This window comes from Aptenodytes patagonicus, chromosome 4 (genome assembly GCF_965638725.1).
Source record: "Aptenodytes patagonicus chromosome 4, bAptPat1.pri.cur, whole genome shotgun sequence".
Classification (NCBI taxonomy): Eukaryota; Metazoa; Chordata; class Aves; order Sphenisciformes; family Spheniscidae; genus Aptenodytes; species Aptenodytes patagonicus.
This window is the reverse complement of record NC_134952.1, coordinates 70,588,686-70,615,957: the sequence shown is the minus strand read 5'-3', so window position 1 is coordinate 70,615,957 and position 27,272 is coordinate 70,588,686. Positions and strand designations below refer to the sequence as shown.

General features: G+C 41.5%; 1 protein-coding gene across 1 annotated transcript in view; it reads right to left on the bottom strand.

Moving 5' to 3' along the window:
* Positions 1–26,769, bottom strand: part of FREM3 (FRAS1 related extracellular matrix 3) — a 65,190-nt gene extending 38,421 nt beyond the window's left edge. The window contains exons 1-2 of the mRNA XM_076337543.1: positions 21,660–26,769; positions 19,643–19,732 (exon numbers count right to left, since the gene is read on the bottom strand). Coding sequence (XP_076193658.1) covers positions 19,643–19,732; positions 21,660–26,769 — 5,200 coding nt within the window. The remainder of the gene's footprint in view (positions 1–19,642; positions 19,733–21,659) is intronic.
* Positions 26,770–27,272: the final 503 nt, after the last annotated feature.

Below are 27,272 nucleotides of genomic sequence, written 5' to 3'. Positions count from 1 at the left end.
TATCATGTAAAGAAGATACCATATCATGAATTATATATTGACTGATTGTGCAAAAATATTTGGGAATTGTGACTAAGCTTCTATTCTTTGCTTTCAGGAAAATAATTTATTAAAAACAGTTGTTATTTTGTATTACACAAAGAAAAACTGAAAAAAAATCGAATTATGAATGTAACACTATTTAAAATGTACAAAGCCAACAAAATTTAGGTTGTAATTTTCTTCTGTTTTGGAAAATTAACTCTTTAGAAGTATTCTGTAAAATTTGTATGTGATCTGGCAAATCCCCTGTTTCCACACAACAAAGGTGATCAAATAACAACTGGTCTTGAAGCCATAAGCTTCCAGCTCATTAATTATTTTTTCTAGCAAAATTAGGCCTTATGCTGCATGCACTATGCTTTGTAGTACAAGATTATAACATCTAATTTCAGAAAGTTTTCATTGCTCGTAGATAATTGACAAGGTATAGACAAGGTAAGAATAGACAAGAAGAAAGTTGCTCACATCAAGAACTAGTAAGACTCTGTCCTCCACTTGTCTGATGATTTTCCACATAATGAACAGAAATTTGCAAAAAAGAGTACTTCAGATATTTAAGAAGCCTCTACTTACAATTTAATAAAATAGAAAATTGTATCCTGCTAGCATTTTGGGGTTTTTGTTTGTTAAAAATTATGTTGGTTAACATCTTTCTTTTAAAATAAAAATCACATTTTGCTCTATAATTGTGTACGTCTGTTACAGAAGGGTGACAACACAAGATCAGCTGCCTAATTCAGCACTGGATAAAATAAGCACTGAAACTTTTGCATTAAATCTAATTCTCTACTAGCGCCCAGTTGACATCTAATCAAAATCACCGCATAATTCTCATTTGCTTTAACATTGCAAATTCTTATACTAACATTATCTCTATGGCAGTTGCCTCAGGCTCTTAAAAAGTGTAGGGCAAAGTCCAGCATAGGATTCTCCTGCTAACTGGAAGCAACTCTAGATTATACATTGCGAGTAATTCCAGTAATTAGTGAGGTTACAGCTGCGTAAAACCTATGAGCCTAGAATCAATTTTAAGATGTTTTAAGTAGTTACAACTTGGAATTAATTGTGCCTTCGAACAAAAAAATGCAAGTCATTCAGCAACACTGTGAAAAAAGCACTGAAGAAAACAGATTTCTGAAAATTCACCTTAGTTGCAAGCTGAAGCCTAAACCTATTTACCAACTGGAGTATTTTCAAAAAACTCTATTTAGCTGTTTGGCTGCTGCTTTGGCTGACACTCTATTGCTGCATGTAGGCTGGAAAAAGACCTCTGAAAGCATAATTCACATGTGCTTCTTGGTGACTACTCCCTTATAGAAAATAGAAAGGCTTCTTTTTATCCTAGAAACATCCCAATGAATGACAGTATTTCTGCTGAAAAAAGGCTTTTCAGCATGATCATTATATATCTGCTAGACATCTTTCCTGGTGGCTGTTTGTTTCACAGCCTTCATCTCTTGACAGACTTCAGTGTTTTGGGTTTTTTTTCCCCCATTTTTTACAAATAAGACTGAACACAGTGTGCTCCAAATTAACAAAGACTTATCAGCTTAGAAACGAAGGACTGGAAACAAAGGGAAAATCTGACTTAAAGTGAGATTAAAACCAAAACCAACCAAAAGGCTCACAACATGAAAAAACTTTAATTCAATAAAAAATTCAGATAAACCAGCCAATTTCCTACCAGTCAACAACTGCAGTCAAAAGCTAGTTCTCAAGCGTGAAATTACTGACGAACTGCTCTATAGATCTGTACAGAGCTAAAACCCAGATGTGATGGGACCACCTGCACACTTGCTTCCAGTCACAAGTGCCAACATCTCTGTCGTCCGTTTGCACTGCAAAGCCCTGATAGGTACATAGAAAACACATACATCCTCCTCCTCCATACATACAAAACACACTTATACGTGTAGGTAAATACACTACTATATACGGCTGTTTAGCAAAGGCATAGTCATCGTTCTTCAGGTATTCTACAGATATTTTCTTTTCGAAATGTCTGCTCCTACTGCCAGAGCAGGAAGGGTTTTAGGAAGGTTAATCTGCAATATAATGATCCCCAGACTATTTAGTCACAACATAATGTTGCTGAAAAACTAAAGTAAAACACCTCCCAAACTGTTATCCTTAGTGTGTAGTACACGCAAAAAACCATACTGTTGGGAAACCCTCGGGGCGGGGGGGAAGCATATTGCATGTGTTCACCCATAGCATTGGCAATCTCAGCACAGCGTGTGTCACAGGATCTGATGACTGACTGCTGGAGCTGATGATACAAAGCAGCCGCCATGAATCGTTAGAAAATGTCTTCTGCTTTCATCATCGCTAGGAAAGATCAGAGAGCAAAAGACCCAAAGATACAGATGGCTTTCCAGCGGTATGTGTATCACATCCAACTGAACTCAATACCTGGCTTTTTGTGAACTCCTGCATTAAACAAAATGACCCCAAAAGCAGACCCCAAACACTCTGTAGGCTTAAAATAGGCTCAAAGTAGACTCATATAATTTCCTATTACTGGGAATATATCACAGAACTCAGCATCTGAGAAGATAAACGTCTGGAACACCCTTTGGCCCTATTTTTAATATGCAAATAGCAAAATACCCATTCATACCCCTAGACAATTTTTTCCCCTTTCCAAACAGACATCTCATTTGGTAGCTGCACTTCCAACACCAGGTTCCCAACCTTGGGCTGCTTAAGTTCAGTGAAAATCAGGATAGCTGAGGAACTTGTACTGTGCACAATACTAACGCGAGGTTCAACACTTGTTTACTGCCTCGCAACTTCTTCACTCATTCCTTATTTCAGAACTGGGAAAAGGCTAGAGCAGGAGGCGGTTAAATTTTTAAGGTAATACATCTTCTGTAGTTTTTAAGAGATAATAAAGTGTAGTCTAAGGAATCTATTCTTTATGTTGAGGATTTAGTACTTCTACTTTAAAAATAACAAACGGGAGAACTTTATTCTGTAAAGTGCGTTCCAAATATATGCTTAAATATCTCTATTTTCTAACTAAACCACAAATTCATTAGATTACTTGCATATGCATCAGAAGCTGTAAAATCTTGCAGCTTCCCATTTTGCAATATATATGCAGGGGCAATTGCTGGAAAACTTAAGCATTCATATTAAGTATTTCACATTTGCATTTTTCAGAGAAACAGAGAACACTGAAAATGACAACAAACCATATCTTAAAAACAGGCCAGTATGAAATTAGATGGTTGCCAGTTCTACAGTTGTGATAAAAGGAGGTACTCCAACAAGGTATTATAATTAATAAGGCCCCTAACTCTCTCACTACACACTGCATCAGTCTTTTCCCAGCCAAAGAGGGAAGCCTTCAAGGGATGTCTCATACCATCAGCTTCATAAATCTAACAAAGCCAGAACTGTTTTTCTCTTGTCAAAGAAAATTTCATAAAAACCTCCTGAGTTTCATAAAAGAGAGCCCTCCGTTTTCAGTGTTTTCCTAAAAATACTATCCTAGTTACTGCTTTCTTGGTTTTATTACCCCTAAGCAAGGCTTGATGTCATGCCAAGTGTTACTAGATCTTGGGGAAAAAGACTAGATTAATACAAGAGGTAAAAGTTGGCCATGTGCTTGGCACATGGGTCCTGCACGCTATGAAACACAGATTTTCTTTCTGTAACCCTCATAGACAGCATAAATATATATTCAGCAGTTCTAAATTAGTAAAGAACAGTACATTAATAACCCAAATGGCAGGACACTTTCTTTCTTGTTGCTGTGGTGAAAAGTCCATCCGACCACCATCTCAGTCTCTGGTCTAGCTTGGGTGGTTGGCAGTGTTTCTATCAATTCCTTCAAGTGAAGTTATGTTTCTTTACAACAGCTGCTCTGTGGATGCAAGCATATTTGCAGTTGGCTTTGATTTGCTGGATGGCTAAAATTTACTGAAAGGCACCAGAAAGATAGAAAGCAGTTCAGGGGAATAAACAGTGAAGGAAATAAAAGGAATGAAAAGTTCAGGAAGCACGGAAGGAAGAAAGAACAAAACCCACCAGCTCAGAAAAAGAACGTAAATATACACATGTATAAAAGAGAAATAGTTCCAAATGTTGGAAAACTTAAAAAGGGAGGGGAGGGGAAAATCTAAATTAATTTGTAACTTTAGCTAAAAAAATTAAGGGGTGGCAAAGTCAGAAATGGGCACTCATCCCCTTACCACCCAAAAATCTTCAAAAATTCTTGGGCAAGGGACAGATAGCAGGTCAGGAAATGTAGAGTTTGTTGGGAACTAGGCAGTTTTTCTTTTTGTCTTTATTTTGAACAAAATTAGTCTTGTACTATGGCTCAAGGATTTATTTTTTCAGAGAAGTCTTGCTCCAAGAAACTAAAAAAAAACCCCCAAAACCCAAACACCCACAACAAAGCAAACACCTCCCCTGCCCCAGATATCTCATTTTCCCCTGCATTTACATAGATGCACTTAGAAAGAGTTTTGGTCTTTTTTTTGTTTGTTTGGTCTAACAAACTAACACAGAAGGTCTAACGTGCTACTCAGACAAGCAGCAGGCAGGCATGCTGCTAGACTCAAGAAAACTTTGTTCTCACAAATATATTTTCCAAGAAACTTTAAATAAATAAATAAACAAACAGCTAGCAATAATCTCAGACTGAAAATTCAGAAATGGACTTATTGTTCCTAAAAATAATTTATTTTTTTTAATTCTAGAAATTGTTTCTATAAAATTAATACCGTAAGCACAAATTGCAAAATTAGAAGATGTAAAAAAGGACTAGTTCTTTGTCTTTACTTTTCATGTAATTAGTAGATTTTCCTCTCCTGAATGTCTCAAGAGCTGAAATAACAGCATAGGCTGTCAACCTAGGAAAAAACCCACTTTTTTCCAGGAGAAAGTCATCTTCCTTGGCCTACTCTAAGCAGCTACTTTTATCTGAGCTAAAGGAAAATCTAGAGAAACATCAAATTATTGGTGAAATGGCTTTCTAAAGCAATGCATCACTCTGGCCTCCCAAATACCTTAAGTCTGATTATAACATAAATTCCATTTTAAGGACGTGCCAGCATTTCAAAAGACCTTAGAGTGGACTTTGAAGAACAAACAAATAAAAACAAAGAATAAGCAAGTTATAAAATCACTTTTTAAAAAAATATCTAAATGCAAACTGCAGAATACATGTCAAAAGTGGCTGCTGTATAGTATCACACTTTTTCTTTAAGCGTATGCAAGTCAAAAATAGGAAAAAATTGTAGCTGTTGGAAAAGAGCACGAACTATCAAAAGAGCAAAAATTAGCTGACAAAAAAGTACACCTGATCATTCTGAGTGCACAAATCTGGTACCATGCCATAGTCAAGACTTTTACATGGCCTTTAAATGAGTATTTAATAGGTCTTTTACAATTCATGCCTGATTTCAGTTATCATCAAGAAATTTTGAGGCCTTAATGAATCTACACAAAGCTGCTTATACTCAAGATTTTTTTTTCCTGTTTGATGTGGTTGGACAGGGGGGATTAAAGGAACAGGTACACTGTTGTTCATATTTCATTGGAGCCACTTTCATTGCAGCTTGTGGTGGAGGGCTGGCGTGCACAGGTTGAATTACCTTGTCTTCCACTTTTAGATCTAACCCAATTATGAGGATTTCGTCTTTTCATCCTCCCAGATTCCAAGAGACCTGGAAATCGACTAAAAGATTTGTAATTTGAGAATGATGAGCCAGTGCCTACAGTGAAACATGAGGCGAGCCTGTGCAGCAGGAGACCAAAAGTCATCCCGTCTTTGCCTCCACTTGCCCACCCTTCCCCACTCCTGCTCCAGGACGGGAGGGTTGCAGTGTATTGTCGATATAACAAAAACTACATGCATTTTATAACAAAAAAGAAAAAAAACCAAACCAACCAAAAAACCAACAAAACTGATCTGCTGCCATATTCTCGATCAGGAAAGAGTGTCACTTCATTTGTGACTCCAGTGTTTTTACTCATGTTTTTTGCCTTAGTTGCTTTACTTTGGCCTGTTTTTATCATGAATTAGTAACCTTTACCCAGAGCCAGTCATCCTCCACCTAAATCAAGTATTGTATCCTTCTGTTAAAATTTGTCATTTAGACTGTATCTTTATAGTCTTTCTCTTTCCGGAAGCGATGAACTCAAGAGAAAAAAAATGTCCTTAAAGCCCCACAATAACATGCTTTGCTGCACACTACATGATTCGATACTAAAACTATTTTCTGGTGGAAGTCATCATAAGACACTGTTCATCCATGCCAGTGTAGCTCACTGGAACACAAAAGCCTTACGCTTACAGCTCCAATTTGCTGTAAGTATTAGCATGGAGGCTACTTTACCAGAGAATGCTACCAGAGCTTCACAATAACAAACACATTCAAGAATTCTGCAAGCTATTTGAACTGATAAACCAGCAAAACTTATGTGATAAATTCTTTATGAGACATTTCCTTACCCAGTCATCATCTTGCATATACTTATGGTCTGTCTCGGCTTTGATCCTAATCCAGCCTAATACATCTGATCTAATTTAGGTTTCCTCAGTATCAGTTGTTTTCAAACAGCAATCAATCCATTTGCAAGCTGTCATGTCTGATTACCTATACAAATGATTTGCCAAATCTCTAAAACATCATGGGAATAATATACAGAATATGAGTTTTTCCAATGATCCTTTTAACGTGAGAATATGTGCCTTACAGACTCTACCATGAACTTTTGAAAGGGCAGTACGATAAACATGCTTTTTTGTATGGTAGTACAGTGCAGTACAGTACAGGAAGTTAACAAACCACAAATGAAAGTAGAAAGACTGATCGACAGGCTCCATAGACACCTGTCTAAATTCTGGAAAGGTGCCAAGAGGTACCACAGAACATAAGGTATGTTTCTGTCATGCTTCAGAGGCCTTCCCTTTTACTCCCTGCTGAAATGCCTGCTCAGTCTTAAAGATCGTTGCCACATGGCTATTTTGCAGAGCCATAGCAAGACCAGTGGATGAGGACGGACGACGACAAAAAGGTTTCCTGAACCCTACGGCCACTTGACGTTGGCTGAAGCACCACAACAGGGTAATGACCTGGAGCCTCTCCAGGAACCTTACAGAAATCAGTATTCGTCTGACAAGGATCAGCATTACAAGAAGCGATGACTGCCTCTGCCTCCCGTTCTCTTGATTTTCTGCCCCTGTAACTCCATGACAGTCTTTGATTTCTTCACACATGAAGGCTGCTTGCCCATACACCCTGTCCTTTGATATCCTCAAAAGGGAGCGCCAGCTGGGTTGCCCGAAGAAGTGTGCTTGTGTTTCAAGAAAATGATCATTTTTTCTATAATAAAAGACAATAAAGAGAAGCACTAGAGCACTGTGAAAGGTGCTCATGTTATCACACTTGGCCAGGACTCTCTAGGCAGGCCTGCGTAAAGGAAGGTAAAGCAGGTACCCAAAACAGAAATGAAAGCTGCTGAATACAACTTCTCTCACTTCTACTCACAGAGCTCATGAAGCAGGTAAGTTGTCCTTGGTAAGAGCTTCATCATTACTTACACACTGTATCACAATAAAGAAAGCTTGGTAGCAATTTTGTGACATGGAAAACGAGTGATGCCAATGCCATTTAGTCATGGAGCAGGTTAAAATTAGGAGATAACTGCTGAAAATCTAAGAGCCAAACCGCACAAGTAAATAATTGCCACTGAAGAAAAATTGGTGACTGAGTTATTGAATGTGGTACACCAAGGAGAAGAATGATATCTTCTACCTATGGATGTACTGATTTGGCAAGTATTTCCTTTATGCTAATCCTTGAATCTGCAGAAAAGATCACAACCTAATTAAGGAACTGCAGACAGATTAACTGGTGCACATTTGATTTTAAAAATACTCTTTAAACTTCTGTCCTAGAAACTACATTATTCTGCAGAGAAAATCTTTGGGTCTGGTCTTAAATCATCCCCTAGCCCTTCTGCCAAGATGGACTGAATCCAAAAGGAATCTCTAACCTGTGAGTGACAGGCTAGAGTAAAGGATATTGGCTGAACTTGCAGCCTCCTTCCCAACAGCTCAGTCACTGCCGATGACTGTGCTAGCATATAACAACAACAACAGAAGTTATCTGATGCCTCACATTGACCAAATTTAATAAAAGGTATAGTGACGTGTTCCAGTCATGATAACTATGATGAACTGACTATGCGTTGTAATCTTACAGAATATAAAAATTCAAAATTTACTACCTGGGTTGGAAGAAAGCTCCACAATTCTTTAAAGTGAACCATAGGCCTGATTTTGAGGTAGACTATTATTGCTCGAACTGCCTGATTACATGAAGAAGCTTAATTTGTTCACTACGCTGGGACAAGATGAAAGTGATGTAGATAGATATATACAGCTGAGTGGATATACATGGCAATCTTAAAAAAGGCTGTTCTTTGTGTGTTTGTTCTTCAAACGGTACTCATCACACAGTTAACAAATGCAATCCTTGTCTCGGAGAGCAACAATTCTTTGAATCTCTCTGGCTCCTTTAGGAGAAAGCAGGAGGAAAGATCAATGGATGCATTAATTCTATCCAATACTCCTTCATACTCCATTCTGAACAAAATATAATTTCAGTTATGCTGTTACATGGTCAGTGCCAAAATGCATTACATTTCATAACTGTCAAATTAATTAGAGAGGAAAGATATATTACCAAGTTTATCATTCTCTGTGCAAAAATAACATCATGACTGACAACACACGTTCAACGCACAAAGGATGCAATTATCTTATGCTAATTGTAACTCAGAAGTGCAGAGCTTTCATTACAAACAGAAAGCCTCTATATTTTCCAAAAGGTAACTTTCCATGTGTGCTAACATGAGATAAAACTACCCATCCATAATGCAAATGGTAGCTTTAATCATAAATTAAGTTCCTCCCCTGAATCAATGCTCTTTTGCACCGTACTTTAGTATGCTCGGCATTTCAGGTCCCTGAAGAAGTTGAGGCTTCACAGTGAGACCTTGGAGATGTTGTAAATCAAGGATCAGTGCAAGAGATTTATGTTACAGTTTGACCTTTAAAGTGTTCCAGCAAGAGGCAGCTGACTGATCCATAGTTTGAATCTGCAGGGTTCATCAGCATGATGGTTGTCTTGGGAAGTTATGGCCTTCATAATTCCCCAAATTACATCAACATATCAAAACTGGGCAACACAGTTGATACTACAGGCAGTCATTAGGGAAGGCTTCTTAAAGTGCCATACTAGGTAGAGGCTGAGGCTGAACAATGGACAGTACCTTTGAGAAGGAAGAAAGAGCTTTGCTACCTGGGAATGGTAAGAATATATTATTCATTTCTTATCTGCAATCACAAAGAAATGTCATAAACCTCTACAACATCAGGAAAAACAGCTGTCTAACTTCAGAGTTATTTCTTTCCTCGATAAGGCTAATGTGATTGTTGCTGACCTGTGGAGCCATCTCCTGCATAACAAAGTGAAATACGCACTGGGTAAGAAGGGCACAAGCCAGAGTAGCAGACAGGAACATGGCTGACCTTGGAACGTTCGGTCTCATCACTGGTGCCAGTTAAGTTCAAATGACATGTGAGAAGTCAAATACCTTAAGAAGTATTTTCCTGGTCACAGCATTGGAAGTAGAAAGTCCTGCACTCTTCCTCCCCGTCCCAGCTATGATCAGCCAGCCGGGACAAGGCAGTGCAGGCCCTGCCTTAGGAAGAGCACAATGGCTCTTCCCTTTGTCTACACGGAAGATGAAGCTAACAAGGGAGAATCTGGGACCACCTTCATCAAGATGAGTGCTATCAATGCAGCGGCTGTGCCCCTCATGAGTTCTGGAGACTCAGAGACTTGCCTTTTGGGACACAACCCCCTTACAACCTCCTTTGGAAGATACTGCTTTGGCGCAATGTCTGGTCTGCATATTCCATCCATTAAAGTACCTTCATTTAATTTTTTACAGATGAATAACAATACTGAAATGCATTTTCTAGTGTTTCAGAATAGCTGACTTCTAAGCTGATAACAGGCTGAAACAAATGGAAAATATTAGACTCAGGTATCAAAAAGTTAATGCTGAGAAGCTCTGTGCTCATACTGACAATGAACTTCAAGGAAATTTAGGTGAAACCAGATAATAAGTTTGCGACTTGTCACTATTTCAAGTTCCATTTTGCATAATTCAGCTTGAGTTCCAAACATCTGAAACTGAATCCCATAGCATCCTAAAAACATTTTGAGTACTATAGGAGATGCATGTTGAACAGAACAAATAAATTTGCATTCTGCTTGAGACCAGCATATTATATGGAACAGGTTTATATGTTCTTTTTTCTTCCCTTAACTTCTGGATAGTGACAGAGAAAGGAATAATCACACTTTCCTGAATGTGTCACACATGTAAATGGCATGATCAATATGCAGTAGAAAAGCACATAAGAATACATTTTTAAGTTAATTAGCTCTATGTTATTTATAAATACCTTCTGGATTCAGATTTTGCACTTAGAAATTATACTTCAATTCCTAATTGCCCATCCATGTATTCAGATGATTCACCAGATGTTAAGGGAATTACAGGGGAATCTCTGCCCCTCTAATTACAAGAGGTTAAACTAGGAGCCATTTCATACCATTTTGAATGCACATTTAATCCTCATGCTTAAAATTCCTATCGCTGACAACACTTATGGAACAGAAATATTTTCCTTTTAGTAATACTTTAAAGAAAATTACCTACTTATGCTGTCAAAGACATTAGAAAGACAAGTCACAGGCCCATGTGAACCCTGAACACAGAGACAGTAGTTGAATTTATTTTTGCAGAGCTTACTGATACATAACATAGGGAAAAAAGGAATGAGGTAAAGAGGAATTGCTAAAAGACACAAAGAAGAAAAAAATCTGAGATTTGAAAGAACCAGAGGAGGACAGAAGACTGCCCAAGGCATGTCAGGTCTTCATGAAGAACATCATGGACCATCAAGTCATCAATTTCAGCAGCACTGGAAAATTACATCCTTTAATTAAGTATGTCCTGTTTTGGAAAACAATCCTCCTTAAGTGATAGATTTGAGAAATATTTACTCAGTATTTTGGGGGGAACTGAAATCCAGTATTACCAAAGATGTCAGGTAAGCAGACAAAAAGAAACTAACTTTACCTATTGTCCAAGGAGTTGACCTACATCCGTTCTCCTAAAAAGAAAAATCTTATCATGCCACCTGTGAATAACTTATCTGCTGCCACACATTGACAATACAACATCAGTTGACTGGGGTAACCGTGTTTTGCTTTAGTTTCCAGTCAACTTCTGTCTGTTTTGAAGCAATGACAAATATGTCAAGTGCCTGATATACAAAACCTTCCTGATATGTTTTACATATCTCATAACAACAGATTGAATACATCGGAGACTAAAACTTGTGCATGCTTGTTTACCCATATACATTCAAGCAAAACCCAAAGAATTCTATTATCTCATGTTATAGTTACAACAAAACACCTATGGAACACATTAACTCATCGGTCATGGGAAAGGAAGGCAAATGCCAAAATTTAATGTAAAAAAAAAAAAAAAAAAAAAAAGATGGTCTAAAGATAGGTTAATTTCAACAGTAAGTCATGAAAATTCCTAAATGTCTATTAATGTTATCTTTTCAATCTCTCAGGCTAAAATTGTCAAATGAAGATGTAAACAGATTAAGACATGAAGAAATTCTAATCAGTGTCCATAGACAAACTGCAAGGGACAGCCATCCCATAGACTCCTCCTTTCATACAATTTTCCTTCTTTCTCCCTCCTGCACTCTCTCATGTTCTTTTAAATTTTGTCTTATGGCTAAAAGGACAGAGAAAAAGCCTTGTAGTAAAAATAAGAGAACTAAGAAAAATTATGTTCTGGTGCAGGCAAGGTATTCTGGATTTGATAAGTTAGAAGAAAAGGAAGATTTTGCTTTAAGGCTTTTATCTTTCTTGGTGAACCCTTCTATTGCAAGCACTGAACCAACCAACCAATGAAAAGAATAAAATAGACCAGTTGAATTTTCTGTAGGAACCACCAAATTAGTCAAGCCCATGAAAGGAGTGTGATGGGGGGAGACAGGCAGATCAGAGGGCTTCAACACTCGAGTAAGTTATGGCAGTAACGTATGAGAGCTGATATGTAATAACTCCGTGTACATGATCTGAGACTGCAAAAAATGGGGGTGTGTGTGGGGAAATTAGTAGTCCCAATAGTCCCATTTCCATAAGTTTATGTAGGTGTTGAGAGAAACACGTGGAGAGCATATGAATCCATGATACTCTTGAAGCCATGCTTTAAACAAGTGTTAAGTACCATTTTGAGTGGAACTGTATTTGTAGAACCCACATCCTTCCTACATTCTTGGGTAGCCATCAGGAAAATAATCTACTTATGAAGCCTGAAGCTCTAATAATCTCTGCAATAGTTATCAAAAAATACAGAAATTGATCTGACATTTTGCTTGACACAGTAATGCTATATAAACTGGCAACAATGTATTAACTGGAAAGAACCAGCAATGAAATTTTAATCAAGTATTTTGTTTGCTCTCAAAAGTATATGAAAAATCTTCTGTTATATTTTGTAGTTGCTTTCCCCAATGTTACCCAGATGCAAGAAAGTAGGAACGTATACATATTTTATCTTCTGTCATTAGGATAAAGAACCAAAAACATGAAGACAAACAAAATGTCTGCATAAAATTCAGCTCTGAAAATTTGCTTACCTCCAGCATACGCTATAGTAAAAAATTGCCCCAAAAGACTGAATTAGTCCATGATGATTTAAATCATATCAAACAAAAAATTCCTTCAGATTTCCTATGCAAAATTAAAAAAGGGGAAAACGCAAACATTCTCCAGTCCACTCTGTTCACTTCACATCAACATTCATAATTTTTATAACAAGATGCCAAGACTCTCTAAAAAAGTACTCTGTGGAAATAAATTTTAATTTACCTATTAAAAGAAAATCAAACCACACAACTCAATGATAATAAGTTTTTTGCTGCTACTACTATTTAATCACATTCTTAATACATGCAGTTTGGAACTAACAGAAGGCTGCAAAGTTGGATTGGTGGGGGAAGAAGAGGGCAGTCAACCAGCTTTAGGAAGTAAAGAATGGAAAGGAGACTGAAAGAAGGAGGGGACATAAAACCTTGATTGCAGTGGTAGTTCAAAATGGTAAGGATTAATATAGAACCTAGTAGTGTCAGGGCACAGTGAGGAAAATTAAACTGAAAATGTTCAAATAGGGATGACCATTAGCCTCCGCGTCTTTTTGACTCTCAATCAGGCCCATCAAGCACCTCAAGATGTCAATAAAGTTCATATACATAGTGGGGAGGCAAAATAGACAAACTTGTGGATTAAGGTTTTCTTGTGCCCTGCAATTTAACTATTCTCTTCCAGGCATCTCACATTATACAGGGTGTTAAAAGTAAACTTTGCTAACCATAGCGGTAAAGAACACTTCATTCTCTTCCTCTTATCTGTGTTAACAAATGCCATATCCTTTCTCTGTCTCCTCTACTCCAGAGTGAACAGTACCAAATCCTTTAATCGTCTCTCACTGGTCAAGTTTTCTAGATCTCTGGTGATTCTCATTTCTTCCCCCAAGACAGTTTCTCCAGTTTTTCTACATCTTCACAGATTCAGACAAAATTTGTACAAGAAGTCTAGTAGGGGACTTACTAGCACTGAGTGGAACAATTATTTCTTGCATCTAAAACAATACTGTCATCCAGTTCCTCTATTCTAGTATGATTGTTCTCTATTACACAGTAATAAAAATCTTGCATCAGCAGAAATGGTATCCAACACCTCGGAGGGGAGGATTAAAATAAAATAAAAAATAAATAGATAAAGCCTTGTCTCCAACTGTGTAAGTTTATTCATTTGGAAAATCTGGCTTTAGAATTGAAAACACTGTAGAATGCCTATCCTGAAACAGCAACAGATCAAGGGATGAATCAAAGCCATGTCAGAAACACTTCAATGTTTTCATTCCACAATTGCTCAGATTCTCTCCTTTCAGCAGAAACATAATGCCTTTGCAAACAATTGTATCAAAGTAAAGCCTCTCCACCTAATAGCTTTTCATTCTTGAGGTCAACACAGGTAAAAGGCATCATTCAGTGCTGTCAAGCATGACAGCAAGTTAGAGCACACCAGAAACACATTAAAAATGGAAGGCATTTTCCATCTGAATTCAAGAGATTCCTGCAGTGCAAGTTATTTGACAAGCTTTGTTGCATAAGAATTCATACATCTTTGCTGACTAATGTTTTCAAACTTTATTAAAAATCAAAAGTTTTTGTAAACCCCTTAAAAAATTCTATTTAACTTGGTACAAGTGTAGCTTTGGGGGTTTTTTTAAGGCTGCTTGGAGATGGCTCATCAGTCAGAAATTCTTTGCCTCTTAAATGATGCGCCTTTGTGTCTGAAAGTGGTGAAATTATACCACTGCAATATCTTTTGCAAGGTCTGCAAATTATTTTCAGATTTGTGGATGTGAAGAGATAGATGCACAAAACCTGCCTACTAAAAAGGAGCAATTTTTATCAAGAGGATGGTACACTGATTTGCATATGGTAACACAAAGTTGATTTGTAAAATCATTAGTAAAATTAGAGGAAATCTTACCTACACATAAGAGTAGACAGTTGTGTTAGATAAAAACAGTCATTAACATGCACAATCCTCACCAGATATTAAGTCTGACCAGCAACTACATTCTGCCAGTTTAGGTGATCAAATTCAAACCAAAGATTGCTAACAAGCTGCCAGAATTACCATCTTTGAATTTGTGTTACAAAAGGAAACAACAAAACACCATTTAATTCTGCTGAGAGATTAATTTTTCACTTGCACATTGTGCATTAACAAGAATACCTATTCTTAAGTGAACAGATATCGTAATGTTTCTAGATTTTATAAGCAAGCATGTGACTTACTATAATATTGTATTAGAATCTGCGAGAACTGTGTAGCTCACAGAATTACAAAAGCCTGTATTCTTGTACCTTCTTAGGTGCCAGCTTCAATCAAAACCCTGAGAGGTTATTCAGAATTAAGGAACCATACTCCCTGCCTAGAAAAACATTAACAAGCTTAAAGATAAAAGGCTGAGGCTCCTTATATCAGCCTCAGGGAAGCCTGGATCAGCCCCTGGATCAACTCCCTGGCTGAACAGTCTAAGTCTCTGGAAAGCAAAAGCTAAGAAAAAAGGTGGAAAAATCACATACTACCAGAGAACTACTAGGTTTTCACCCAACCACACCTCCCCTATGCAATTTATTTGCAGTAGCACCAATCAAATAGGGGCAAAAAGGCCTCTGAGTGAAATCCCAGGCCAACTAGAAATAATAGCGAAGCTCCCGCTAACTTTAGTGGGGTCAGATTTTCACCCCGTGGACCTGGGACTACATTGAGCAAAACGCAGAGAACAAATTCACACTTTAGATTATATTCTAAATTTTTCTTTCTACAGAGCTGTTTTTTAGTAGCTAGAAGTACATAATACAAGATTTTCGTTAATATTTTATGGATTGCAAATACTCTTTAGTGCATTTTGGTAGGATTCCTTTATCCAAAGGGAATTCTAAGTTTTATAATTGCATTCCACACAAGGTTTGAAAGAAGCCTGAACTAGTCCCACAAAGTTCACATCAGCAAAACACTGTAGCTTTCAGTATCAGCAAGCTCTCATTACTCTTTTGGCAGCAGTAATTGAAAACAAGGTCTAGAGGGCAGCAATGACATGAGTGTCAAAAGGTTAAGTGTACTAAAAAACTGCAAAATTAAAAAGGTGAACTCTACAGGTAAATAAAGGAGTTACTCATACAAAATATCACTGAACATAAACCAGGTGGAGAGGCATTGGACTAGCCAAGTCTAACTAGGCTGATCTTTGCGTGAAAATCACCAAGGAAAAACAACAAATACTTCCGAAATCAAATATGGTGAAGTCAAAAATAACCACTCTAGGTTTACTGCATGTCATTGCTCCATTATAAATCTTTGAACAAACTTAACATTATGCTATCTATATACTCACCCCAGGAACAAATCATGAAAACCAGCTGAACCTTACCTACTTTGTATTCAATTTGTACCAATATTTGGTCTGTGAAATGAACTGCAGGCTCACCACTGAACACTCACAATTTGGAGCTGCCAGCGTGCACCAATAATTAGTAGGTTAAAATTCTAGTACTTCTGCCCAAATCTTCAGTTTAACAGCAGGAAAGGGAACGGTTCCTCAGTTAGAGGGATCGACTTTTCTGAAAGCTGCCAGCCACTCTTTCTCACACATACCACTGATAAAGGTTTCCCAGCAGTTCTCTTAAATAGCAGAACAAGTAGTTATCCAGATAAAGAACCTAAAGGAATCTTTCCTACCCTCAAGTTAGACAAAATGCTATTATTCAGAAGGTATACTCTCCCATTAAAGAATGAAACTTCTGTCTGGAAGAACCTGATTGTGTTTGTGCAAGGGAAGTGACAAGCCAGAGAAAAATGCGTGCATTTTCTCCTTGCATTCAGTACACACACGCTTCATTGCTCAGTTTCCTTCATACTGATGCAAAATCAAATGCTTTTAAGAGGATTTTAGAAGCTAGAACATAAAACCACAGAATATAGCAGGCTCTTTCTTGAGTGTTGCTGACGCAGTTGCAAACTGTACTAAGGCAGTGTACATTCTCTCCTCCTGCTGGGCCTTTAGGTATTTTTTCCCAAGTTGTACAACAGCTATTACAGTTGTGCCTTCTTTCAGGCACTCCCTTGGGAGGTAAAAGCCCCTGAGGGAATACGTTTAGCGTATTTCTAAGCACCAAAGCCATCAAAAGACTAATCCAGATAGAATTTCTTTTAAAAGCATTTCCTTGTGCTATAGTAGTAACGACAGCATTGACTTTTCAACCTTCTTTCCCACACTGAACAAGTTTTAAGTGAATTTCCAGATGTTACTCACTCAGCACACCTTCCTGTAGCCATGTACTCTTCCTGTAGCTGTGCCAGCCACATCAGTATACAACAACCCTTCAGTCAGTACATACTTTCGTTATAAGCATAGCTGCACACATTTATTGCCACAGCTTTTCTTACTCAGTTTATCAATATCTGGAACAGATAGATGATGAAGTAATCTAGCTGAAAGAATCGCTCCATTTAGCAGAGGCTGAAAGTGCTGTTAATGAAAACACCTAGTAACTGACTCCCTTTGTGTCCCTGGGTGTATGAGGAGTAAGAATTACCATCTGTTCAGTCATGTCGTTCCTTTTTCCCCATTGTTTCTTATCATTGTTATATCACCCCACTTAGTCACACCACAAAGACTTGTATATTGATCAAGTGACAGCAAAATAAGATGTCTGTAAGAAACGCAGGTAGCAGTTCACAGCACCTTCGCCTGTGTGCTAAGTGAAATCTAAGCAAAAATAGACAAAGAATGCATCTCCAATCTTTCTTAAATTAACAGCCCATTTGATTTTAATTGCATTGGTTGCACACGACTTCAAAAAGAGCTAGAAAATAATTGGCTTGTGAAATCTAGCTTGTTTCTTCCATCCTGCTCAGCTGGCCAATGTTCAACCTTTTTCTTTCAGCATAACCAGAGGAAGCACAAACCAAAAGCCATTTTCAGCCTGTCATAGCTTTGTCTCCCAGTTACTCTCCTGGCTCCTAAAAGAGAAGATTTTTCCAGCTGTAAAGTTGCCAAGGGTACAAAGTGCCAACCATGGGGAATGGGTTGGTGCATTCTTTGCTTATGAAACAGGTCTTCCAGTCTCCTGAAGCCCGGTGTAACAACAGCTGAATGAAATTATTTGCTTACCTAAACCTTAACTAGCAAGCAAATAATTTCCTTCAAGCTACGAATACTGTGCACGTTCCCAGCTGCCTGCTATTCCGTCTTCATTTGTAAACATGAGAAACTTGCCCCTGACAGGATCACAATGAACCAGAGGTGTGGCTGATCTAATATTGAAAATGTTTTTAATGTCCCTTAAGCTACATAATCTTTCATATATGAGCAAAGTGACAATACCAAATGACCGGTTCCAAACGTTCAATTACTTCTTGGACAATTGAAAATAAACAAGTCACATTTCACTGCTTTGCTAACTGATACCCTCAGTGCACCGCCCAAAAACAGTTAAGAGTTGCCCTACAGATGGGATAACGAAAACACTGGAAGTCATATCCAAGGTGCCCGTGTTCATCTTCAAGTCATAAAATGAATGGGTTCATCTCAGCTAATCAAAATGTCTCAGCTAACCAAAGTGCGAGATAGATCTTAATCCGTAACAGAATGCTTATTTCTCAGGCACATACTTATCTGTGGCTGGATTGGTTTATAGCAAACGGTGGATATAAAACTACAATGATTTATACTGCTATGAGAACAGAAACAGACTGATTATAGATAGAATGTAGTAACTGGTTTTCAAGAGATCAAGATATACATTTTCTGGTTTGCAATAATTAGAACAGGAAGCCTTGGCAAACTTAAAGCAGCTATTGCTTTTCAGTGACCACCCTCGTAACTATCAATGCGGAGTTCTTTTTATCGAGTCTGTCAATTTTGGGCAAAATATTTTAATGGTGTTTCAGACTTGTTTTGAGGCCCGTTAGGAAATACTCACAAATTTAACTTTCTGTCAAATGCTGTGTTAGAATGCTATTCTGACATGTTCTATGCACTCAGGATTACATCAAACTAGTCAGGAAGTTTACAGAGATTATTGTGAAGGCAGATCCTTACACCGAAGTTATTTAAGTGAATTGCAAACTTATTTTACGAATCTTCCTGTCTGCCTTTAAGTAAGAGGAACTTGTATAAAATTTTGATGAATTCTCAGTGAACATGAATCATTCATGTGGATGACTGGGGAAAAATATTGCAGACTACAGGAAAAAAACAATACACAAACAGAACAAAACAGATTTTAAAATAAAAGTCATCAAAGGAATATGCAAAAAAATGCAACATACACATACCAGTTGATATAATCACTGGTCCACTGAAGCCTTTGCAACAATAACAATCTATGCAAAACAAGGATGTGCTTCTGTATAAATAAGAGCAAAATGGACTTAACCAGCCTATCTTACCATTTCGCCAGGCTCTCAGCCATGATCTAGATCAACTGAACTCTCCTTTTCTAACAAAAGTTAGCATTAATTTTCTCTTTTGATTCAGTAGTTGGCCATGATTCCAAAACCATCAGTGCTCCACCTTGCACGGTTGAATTTTTGTAACATGCTGACCAGAGGGATTGGCTGTCACTGCCCACAGTCCTCCATAAAGGCCACTGAACAAACAGTATTGTGACAACAGTATATCCCACTAAGAGTTCACAGTTTGCCACAGCAGTTTGCGTTAACTGTGACATTATACATTAAAATGAGTAAAATATCCTGATTTGTGTTCCTATGTGTTCATGCACTTTTACATATTACTTATAAAGAAATAATAGATGACTTACTTAATGTGAACAATCTTCCAGATGGTGTAATTCTAAGACATGTATAATTAAGCATCTTAATCTTACCATCGTCTTCAATGGAGAAATAGAAGATGTCACTGGTAGCATTATCACCTTCCTTCAGGATGTAGCTGATCTTCATTTCATCAATATCGGCTAAGAAAAGAATATGCTAAATGAATCATCATAGAGTTTTACTACAGAATATAGGACATAGTTCATTCTACCTTTACTATTTGATTACTTACTAATAAGTTGGCTAATTTGTGGATAAAGCATTTCAGCAACCAAACTTGTATAATGTGGCATGGCTTCTTACACTGGTCTAAACTCGGCAATACAACGTAAATTTAGTTATTAGCTCAAAGAACAACGGCAAAACAACAGTGAGATATGGTTTTACCATAAATATTTATTTTTAAATACTAAAGTCACATCCTTGTTTCAGCACATTAGGAAGAATTACTTTGCTATAACTAAATTGAATCTATTGGGAGTGAAGATCTGCCCATTTTTTAAAGATCAATTTAACCAGTTTTTTAAAGCTCTTCTGTGACACACAAAACTGTTGCAGGTACATTGGGAGTGAATATGAGAAAGTATTAAACAAATCAAAAATAGGTCTAAAAGTCAATAAAATTTTGATTTGAAATTCCCAGAGAACAGGGGAAAACCATCAGGATATTTCTATTACCCTAAAGTTGCAGGTGTATTATCCTATGCCACATTTCATCAATATGAAGACTTCAGATAACTCTTCCACTTTTGCTTTTATTTTAGTTAAATAAACAACTATTTCATTTGATATAAAAATGTTTGGGATATACCTAAATGTTCTCTATACTCCATTCATCATTAAGCTGTTCTAGAGCTAATTCTGATCTGCTAAAAGACTTGCTCCCCTGGGGTTACCAGTTGCTCTTGTTCTGGCATGGCAGATTTGGGTGCTTTCTGTCAACTGAAAATGTATGAAACATTCTTGAATGAATGGCAAATGATTTTTCACAGCACTGTAGCTTGGCAGATGAACTGCAAACTTTTAAAAATAAATTGTGTTATCATAATCTTAAAGCTACAACCTGTCTGGAAGTTATAGATAAATACATAAAATGGAGATAACAACTTTTTCTCTTCCCAGATTGTTTTCTCTTGCAAAAGAAAGGTAACATACATGAGCACATAAAAATAATGAGCACATAAAAATAATGGAGAACTCTAATCCTATTATAGTGTCTAATGAGACTTTTGGTAGATGTTGTCCTCCCTGCTGATAGTCAAAGCACGCCGGAGGTAGGTGAAGTCTAGGCTGGAAGTTTCCTTCTGAAAGCTTTCAACATACTATTCTATCCAGGACAGATGAATGACAGTCCTAAACCCAGCAAACTCCCTAAGATTGGCTGGAGCACAGGGACATTTATAGAGAGTCTGGCTGCTGTGCCCCACCATCCTCTGAGGCTCTTCCCTCCGCACAGATTTGGTGGAGCTGACCTAAAGGAGGCCTCCCTACCTACTGAGCTTTCTCTGTGGAACGGAATCACACAAAATGTAACCCAGACTACTGAGGCTATACTCGGTGTCCCCTGCCCTTTTTTTTTTTTTTTTTTAAATACTAGATCCAGTATTTAAATGGATCTAGTAACCAGAAATGTTAAGCACCGTTCCAAACAATTTTCTCTGAAGACAATAGTAATTTTTGAGCCTGGGTTTAATTTCCAGGCAAACAGGTACTTCAGTCTTCAAAAAGAAACTGGTGCGGGATCTGCAAATCACCATTTCAGACTTTATCCCATCCTCTTATGAGCAGTACCATGTAAGTACATGGTAAGATGTACATTTAACACACAGTAGGAAACACATTAATGCATGGACATACAACACAGAACTTTTCTACTGTGTCTTCACAGGTAAAACAAAGCTTCATTTCTAAAACGCATGTATTATAATTCTGATCATTTGCATATACTTTGTAGCTTAAAAGACATTACTTTCTAAATCCCCTGAAACAAAGATTCAAATAATATAACACAAAATAATAGCTCCCTGAGCCCAATGTTTATAAGCAAATACAACCACCAGCACCAACCTTGCATAAATGTTCTAATGGTCTCATTTCCAAGGCCAGTATTAATGACGAAGCCATGCTCCGGCCCATCTGTTATTTTGTATTTCAACAGCTTGTGTGGACTGTCTCGATCCTCTGCCTTTAGTGCCTTACTAGTGATCAGGAAGCCTAGGTGCCCAGCTGGAAGTCTTCTCAGAGTAGGAGCACCCTTGTTCACCACTAACTGTGGCACTCTGTTGTCCAGTGAACTGATCTGAATCCTCATCATCTGGGGTTGATGGATCTCCTTGCTAGTGTCAGGGAAAACATAAAAGTTTGTGTGGGTCCCATCAGTCACAGAGAAGGAAAAACTATCCTGGCTGGTTTCTGTACCATCATGTCTGTAGCTGATAAGATTCTCATTCAAGTCTTGTTTGGTGAAGCTGGTGACTGGGTAGCTGCTGTTGTACAAAATCTGGCCATGCACTGGAACCTGAGTGACAGTGAATAGGAGTAAATGGTCAGGCGTATCCCCATCTTCCACGGTCAGCTCAAAAGGAGTGATCAGCCTGGTCTCCCCTTCCTCAACAACCAGGTCACCAATAGTTAGAATTGGCTTTTTATTGTCCACATCTGTGATGGAGACCCTGAAGGTACGGAAGACTGGGTTATACCCATCTGTCACTTCAAACTCAAAACTGTCCATCTTCACCTCATCCTCTGCAGTGTGAATGTAGTAAATCTTGTTGCCAGCAAGTTGGAGTTGAGTAAAGGAAACAATGGGTACTCCAGGACTGTCTGAATTCTCTAGATGGCCCCGGGTTGGGGACCGGGTGACGCTGAAACGCAAATTTTCATCAGGACTGTTAACGTCACTTGTGCTGAGCAGATCAGTTGTGAGCGTCACCTTTCCACCTTCTTTCAGAGTTACACCCTTGTTGATCACCTCAGGGAAGATCATATCAATGCTACCAATGGTAATATAGAAGTACCTATCTATCAAGGCATTAATACCATCCGTAACATCAAATTTAATCAGATCACGCACTCCATGTAGGCCAGTATGAACATAGCGGATAAAACCCTGGTCTAAATCATCTTGTGTGAAGTTTGTGCCTTGTGTAATGTTGCACAGCACTTCCTCTTGTCTGTTCAGATGCTGTAAGAAACCCTGCACAGGCGCCAAACGGATGACGTAAACAAGGCTCTTGTCCTCTGAATCGATGTCTGTGGCTTTAAGGTCTTGACTAGAGATGACCTTTGACTTGCCAATCTCTACTTCCAGACCGCTGTTGATTGCCATCCTGGGGGTCTCATCATCTACCAGGATTACCATAATCGGCACGTTCTGCTCCACTGTGTGGTGTCCATCAGTCAGCTGAATTTGGAAGCTATCTTCTTTTGTCTCTGAGTCATCATGTTCATACACAATGCTGGAAGCCTCCTGCATCTCCTCCAGGGTGAAGCTGTGAACAGGCACAGTGCCTGTGGACAGCTGCTGCACAATCTGCCCATGCTTAGGAGGGACAACAATAACAAAACGCAGTTCATCTGGAGGCATGTCTGCATCGGCTCCGTTGAGGATGGGGGTGTCGATCACCAGGCTCATCCCCTCAAGCACCATGAATTCATGCACAAACAGCTCCGGCTTTTCATCATTGGTGGGGACGATGACAATGGGGAAGAACTGGTGAGGTGAGAAGTTAACACCATCAGAGCACTGGAAAGTGAATCTATCCTCCACAGGCTCCACCCCTTTGTGAATGCTCTGCACATAGTTGACATGGCCTAGACGAACATCTTTGATGGAAAAAGCACTAAGAGCAGTACCGGCTCTAGACTTCTCAGACCCTGCGGCTGGAGAGACATTCTCCAAATATCCTGAAGTGGACTGAACTGTGACAATGCACAAGATGTCATCTCTGGGAGTATCTACGTCCTCCACATCCAGCTGATCCAGAGTTAGAGTACTCTTCCCTCCCTCAAGGACACTGAGCGGCTCTGCCGCAACCATCACTTCAGGTGCAATGCTGTCCACAGGCAATATAGTTATAGCCACACGCACCCTTTGTACTGTGCTGCCTCCCACCACCCATTCACCGGAGAGGTCAGAAATGGTGAGATTGAAGGAATCGTACCTCTTTTTCAAGCCAATCTCTCCACTGGTGTGAGCGTAGGCTACTGCTCCGCTGATGAGGTCATGCTGGGTAAACTTTTCTGATCGCACTCCATCCACAAGGATGTCACCCAGCTTGGGTGGATCCTGCACAATGAAGGTCAGCACCAAGTCACCTGTATCCTCATCTGTACCCTGGATAAGCGATGTAGTAATTTCAGTAGCACCATTTTCCAGGACATCAATGGCTGCTCCCACCCACCTGTGACCACCACGGAGAGCGATACTTGGTTTTTCATCATCCACAGGCTGCACAGCAATCTTGACTGTGATTGGCACATGATGGACTCCATCACTCACTTCCAACTGATAAGAATCACTGGCAAACTCATCGCCGCTGTGCTTGTAGGAGATGCGCCCACCAGCAATATCATCTAGCAGGAAAGATTCCCCTTGCACCATCAGACCCTCCTCCAGATAATGTAGATGACCATGCTCTGGAGCTTGAGTTACAGTGAAGACAATCTGGCCTGCAGATGTGTCCTCATCTGTGGCATCCAGTTGATTGCTGGTGAGAAGGAAGCTGTTTCCCTCAAGCACAGTGAAGCCTGTATTGGTGATCTGAGGTGGCTGGTTGTCCACTGGCTGCAGGAAGAGGGTAAAGGTACCTTGTAGAGAATTGCCAGCTGAGTCCTCTACAAGGAATGTGAACTGAACCACCCGTGGTGTGATCCCCAGCTCCTGATCTGGGGGTCGATACGCCACCTTGTGGTGGTTGACCTGGGCTTGGGTGAAATGTGTGATGGACGTCTCAGGACTGTCGGCCAATACAATCTCTCCAGTGACCACAGAGTGGTTCTCATCTGTGTCAGTTGGGGGTGTCAGTAAAGTGTACTTCAGCTCCCCGTCATCTGTATCCAGGTCAGTGTACCGTAAACAGTGCTTCTTAAAAACAGTCAGCTGGTATTCCTGCACCGTCATCTGCAGGCTAGTACCTGGGTACAGTGCAGGTGGCAGGTTGTCTACCGGTTGGACTTTGACAGTGAGCACATGCTCCCCTGACTGGTTAGGGGGGTCGTGGTCATCCTGCAGCTGGAACACAATGCGGCCCATCACTGGGCTGGTGCTGTGAGCTCCCGTGTGCCTGAAGAACAGCCTCCCATCGAGGATGTCCTGCTGCAGCCACTCCTTCACCACCCTCTCGTACACGTGTTCATCTTCCACAAAGTGCCAGGGGGAGGAGGGGGAGTCGCTCTCCAACCCTGCTCCGCTTGCTTTGCTCTCATAAGATGCTGGTTGCTCCGCCTGACGCAGCAGCAGCTCACCAAAGCGGTAGGAATGTAGTAGGGACACTGCTGGGTCCCCAACCAGGACAAATCGGATAGAGGTATCATCAGAGTCAATGTCTGTGGCACTGAGGACAAAAGGTGAGATTTGGACAGTCTGGTGCTCACTCAGCACCAGCCCTGTATTTGCATTCAGCAGCGGTGGCTGATCATCATCAGGAGCAATCGTGATGGGGTACAGAAATTCAACCTGGTGCTGCCCATCTGCCATGCGGAAAACAATGTTGTCACTGTAGCTGTGCTCACTGCCATCGTGCTGGTAAATCACCTGGCCTGCTGCTAGCTCTGCAGCAGTGAAGTACTTGCGGCTGGGCGGTACACCCAGTACCTTGAGCTGCCCGTATCGCAGGCCCCGTGTGACCCAGACCTTCACCTCTTTCAGGTTGTCCTCATCACTGATCTCCAAGTTGCCAGACAGGGGACGTGACTGGCCCTCAAAGAGCATCAGCTGTGGGCCAGCCACACGACTGAAAGTAGCCACAGGGGCCAATGTGTTCATAGGCTTTACCAGGATCATGAAGGCAAAGGGCTCTGAGGAGGCACCGTCAGGGTCCAGCACTTCCATTTCCACCTGGAAAAGCCGCTCTTGGTCTGAGTCCAGGGTAGGGGGCTGGTAGGCAATCTTTAGCTCCCTCACCTCCTGCTGCGAGAAGGCAACGAGGGGACAACTGGGGTCATCGGTGCTGAGCAGAAAGCCTTGCTGCCGTGGGTCGCTGGGCCAGGCAGAGGTGAGGTTGAAGATCAGGAGGTCCAGGGGCGTCTCCAGGTCCTCAGCAGCTAGCATGTCCAGAGTGAGGGCTGTGAGCGTAAACTGGTCCACCTCCATCATAAGCAGCGCCAGGAAGCTGGGCTTGGGCGGCGTGTTGTCAGCCCCTTCGTGGATCCGCACCAGCACCTGGAAGTACTCCCGCTGCTCCGGGCCGGCGGCCGGCAGCACGGACACCCGCGCCGGGATGCAGTCCCGGCCGGGGGAGGCGGTGGCCGCCGTGTGCTGGTAGCGGATCCCCGCTTGCAGCACGGCAGAGCAGTCTCCGCCGTAGCCGGCGGGCAGGGGCCGCCCCTCGGCGTCCAGCAGCCGCCCGTAGGCGGGAAGGGGGCCGGCGCCGGCGGCCTCGGGGGGCAGCAGGGTGAGGCGGCAGCGCCGGCCGGGCTCGCCCTCGGCGAAGCCCAGCACCTTGCCGTCCAAAGGGGCGCTGAGCCCCCGCAGCTTCTCCACGGGCAGGGGCAGGTTGCGGCTGAGCAGGCGCAGCTGCTGGAAGAGCACCTCCACCTCCAGCGTGAAGGGCACGACGAGGGTCCGGCGGGGCGAGTCGTAGCGGAGCTGGAGGCGCAGGCGGTACCGGCCGGGGCTGCGGGCCCCGAAGTGGGTGTAGGTGACCTGCCCGCGGACGAAGGCGCAGGGGAAGCGCGGGGGTTCCAGGGCGCCGGCGGGCTGCGGGCCCGGCCCGCTCCCCAGCGCCGCCACGGCACACCTGTCCCCCGGCCGCACCCGCAGCACCAGGTCCGCCGCCGGGTCCAGCGAGACGGAGCGGCCGAGAGGGACGCGCAGCCCCCGCTTGGAGACCAGGATGGCAGAGGCATCGGGCTCCGCCGGGGAGTCCGCCGCCGAGTCCGCCGCCCCCCGCGCACTCAGGAGCCCAAGCAGCAGCAGTGCCGCCGCGGCCGGAACCCCCCGGGGCCCCCCGGCCATGGCCCGGCTGCTGCGGGGCGCCCTGCGCTCTGCACCGCCGCACCCCGCCCCGCCGTGACTACTAAAGGACCGGGGCGGGGGCACCGCCCCAGGGTTGGGGGGCGGGGGGGGGAAGGAAGGGCCCTCCCCCAGCGCTGCAGCGGGGTCCGCCGCCCCCGCTGAGGCTCGCGGCCGGGAGGTGCCCGTACGCCAGGCGCGGCAGCAAGGTGCGGCGAAACGCCCGAGCGACCCGCGTCCCGGGGCGGGCTGCCGAGCCGGAGCGGTGCGAGGGGAGCAGCAAGCCCGCCCCTGCCTCCGGACCCCCTCCCGGCGCAGGCACGGCCGCAGCCGCCTCGCTCCCTCGGGCGGTGCGACAGCGAGAGGATGCAGCGAGATTAAGGGCGGAAAATAAGGAGGTAGATGAAGGAGGAGAGCGGGAGCGAGCAGGTCTGGAGGAGCGAGGCGGAGTTGGGGAGATGCAAGTAGAGAGAGTGGGGAGCAGGCACGAAGGGGGCCGGCAGCAG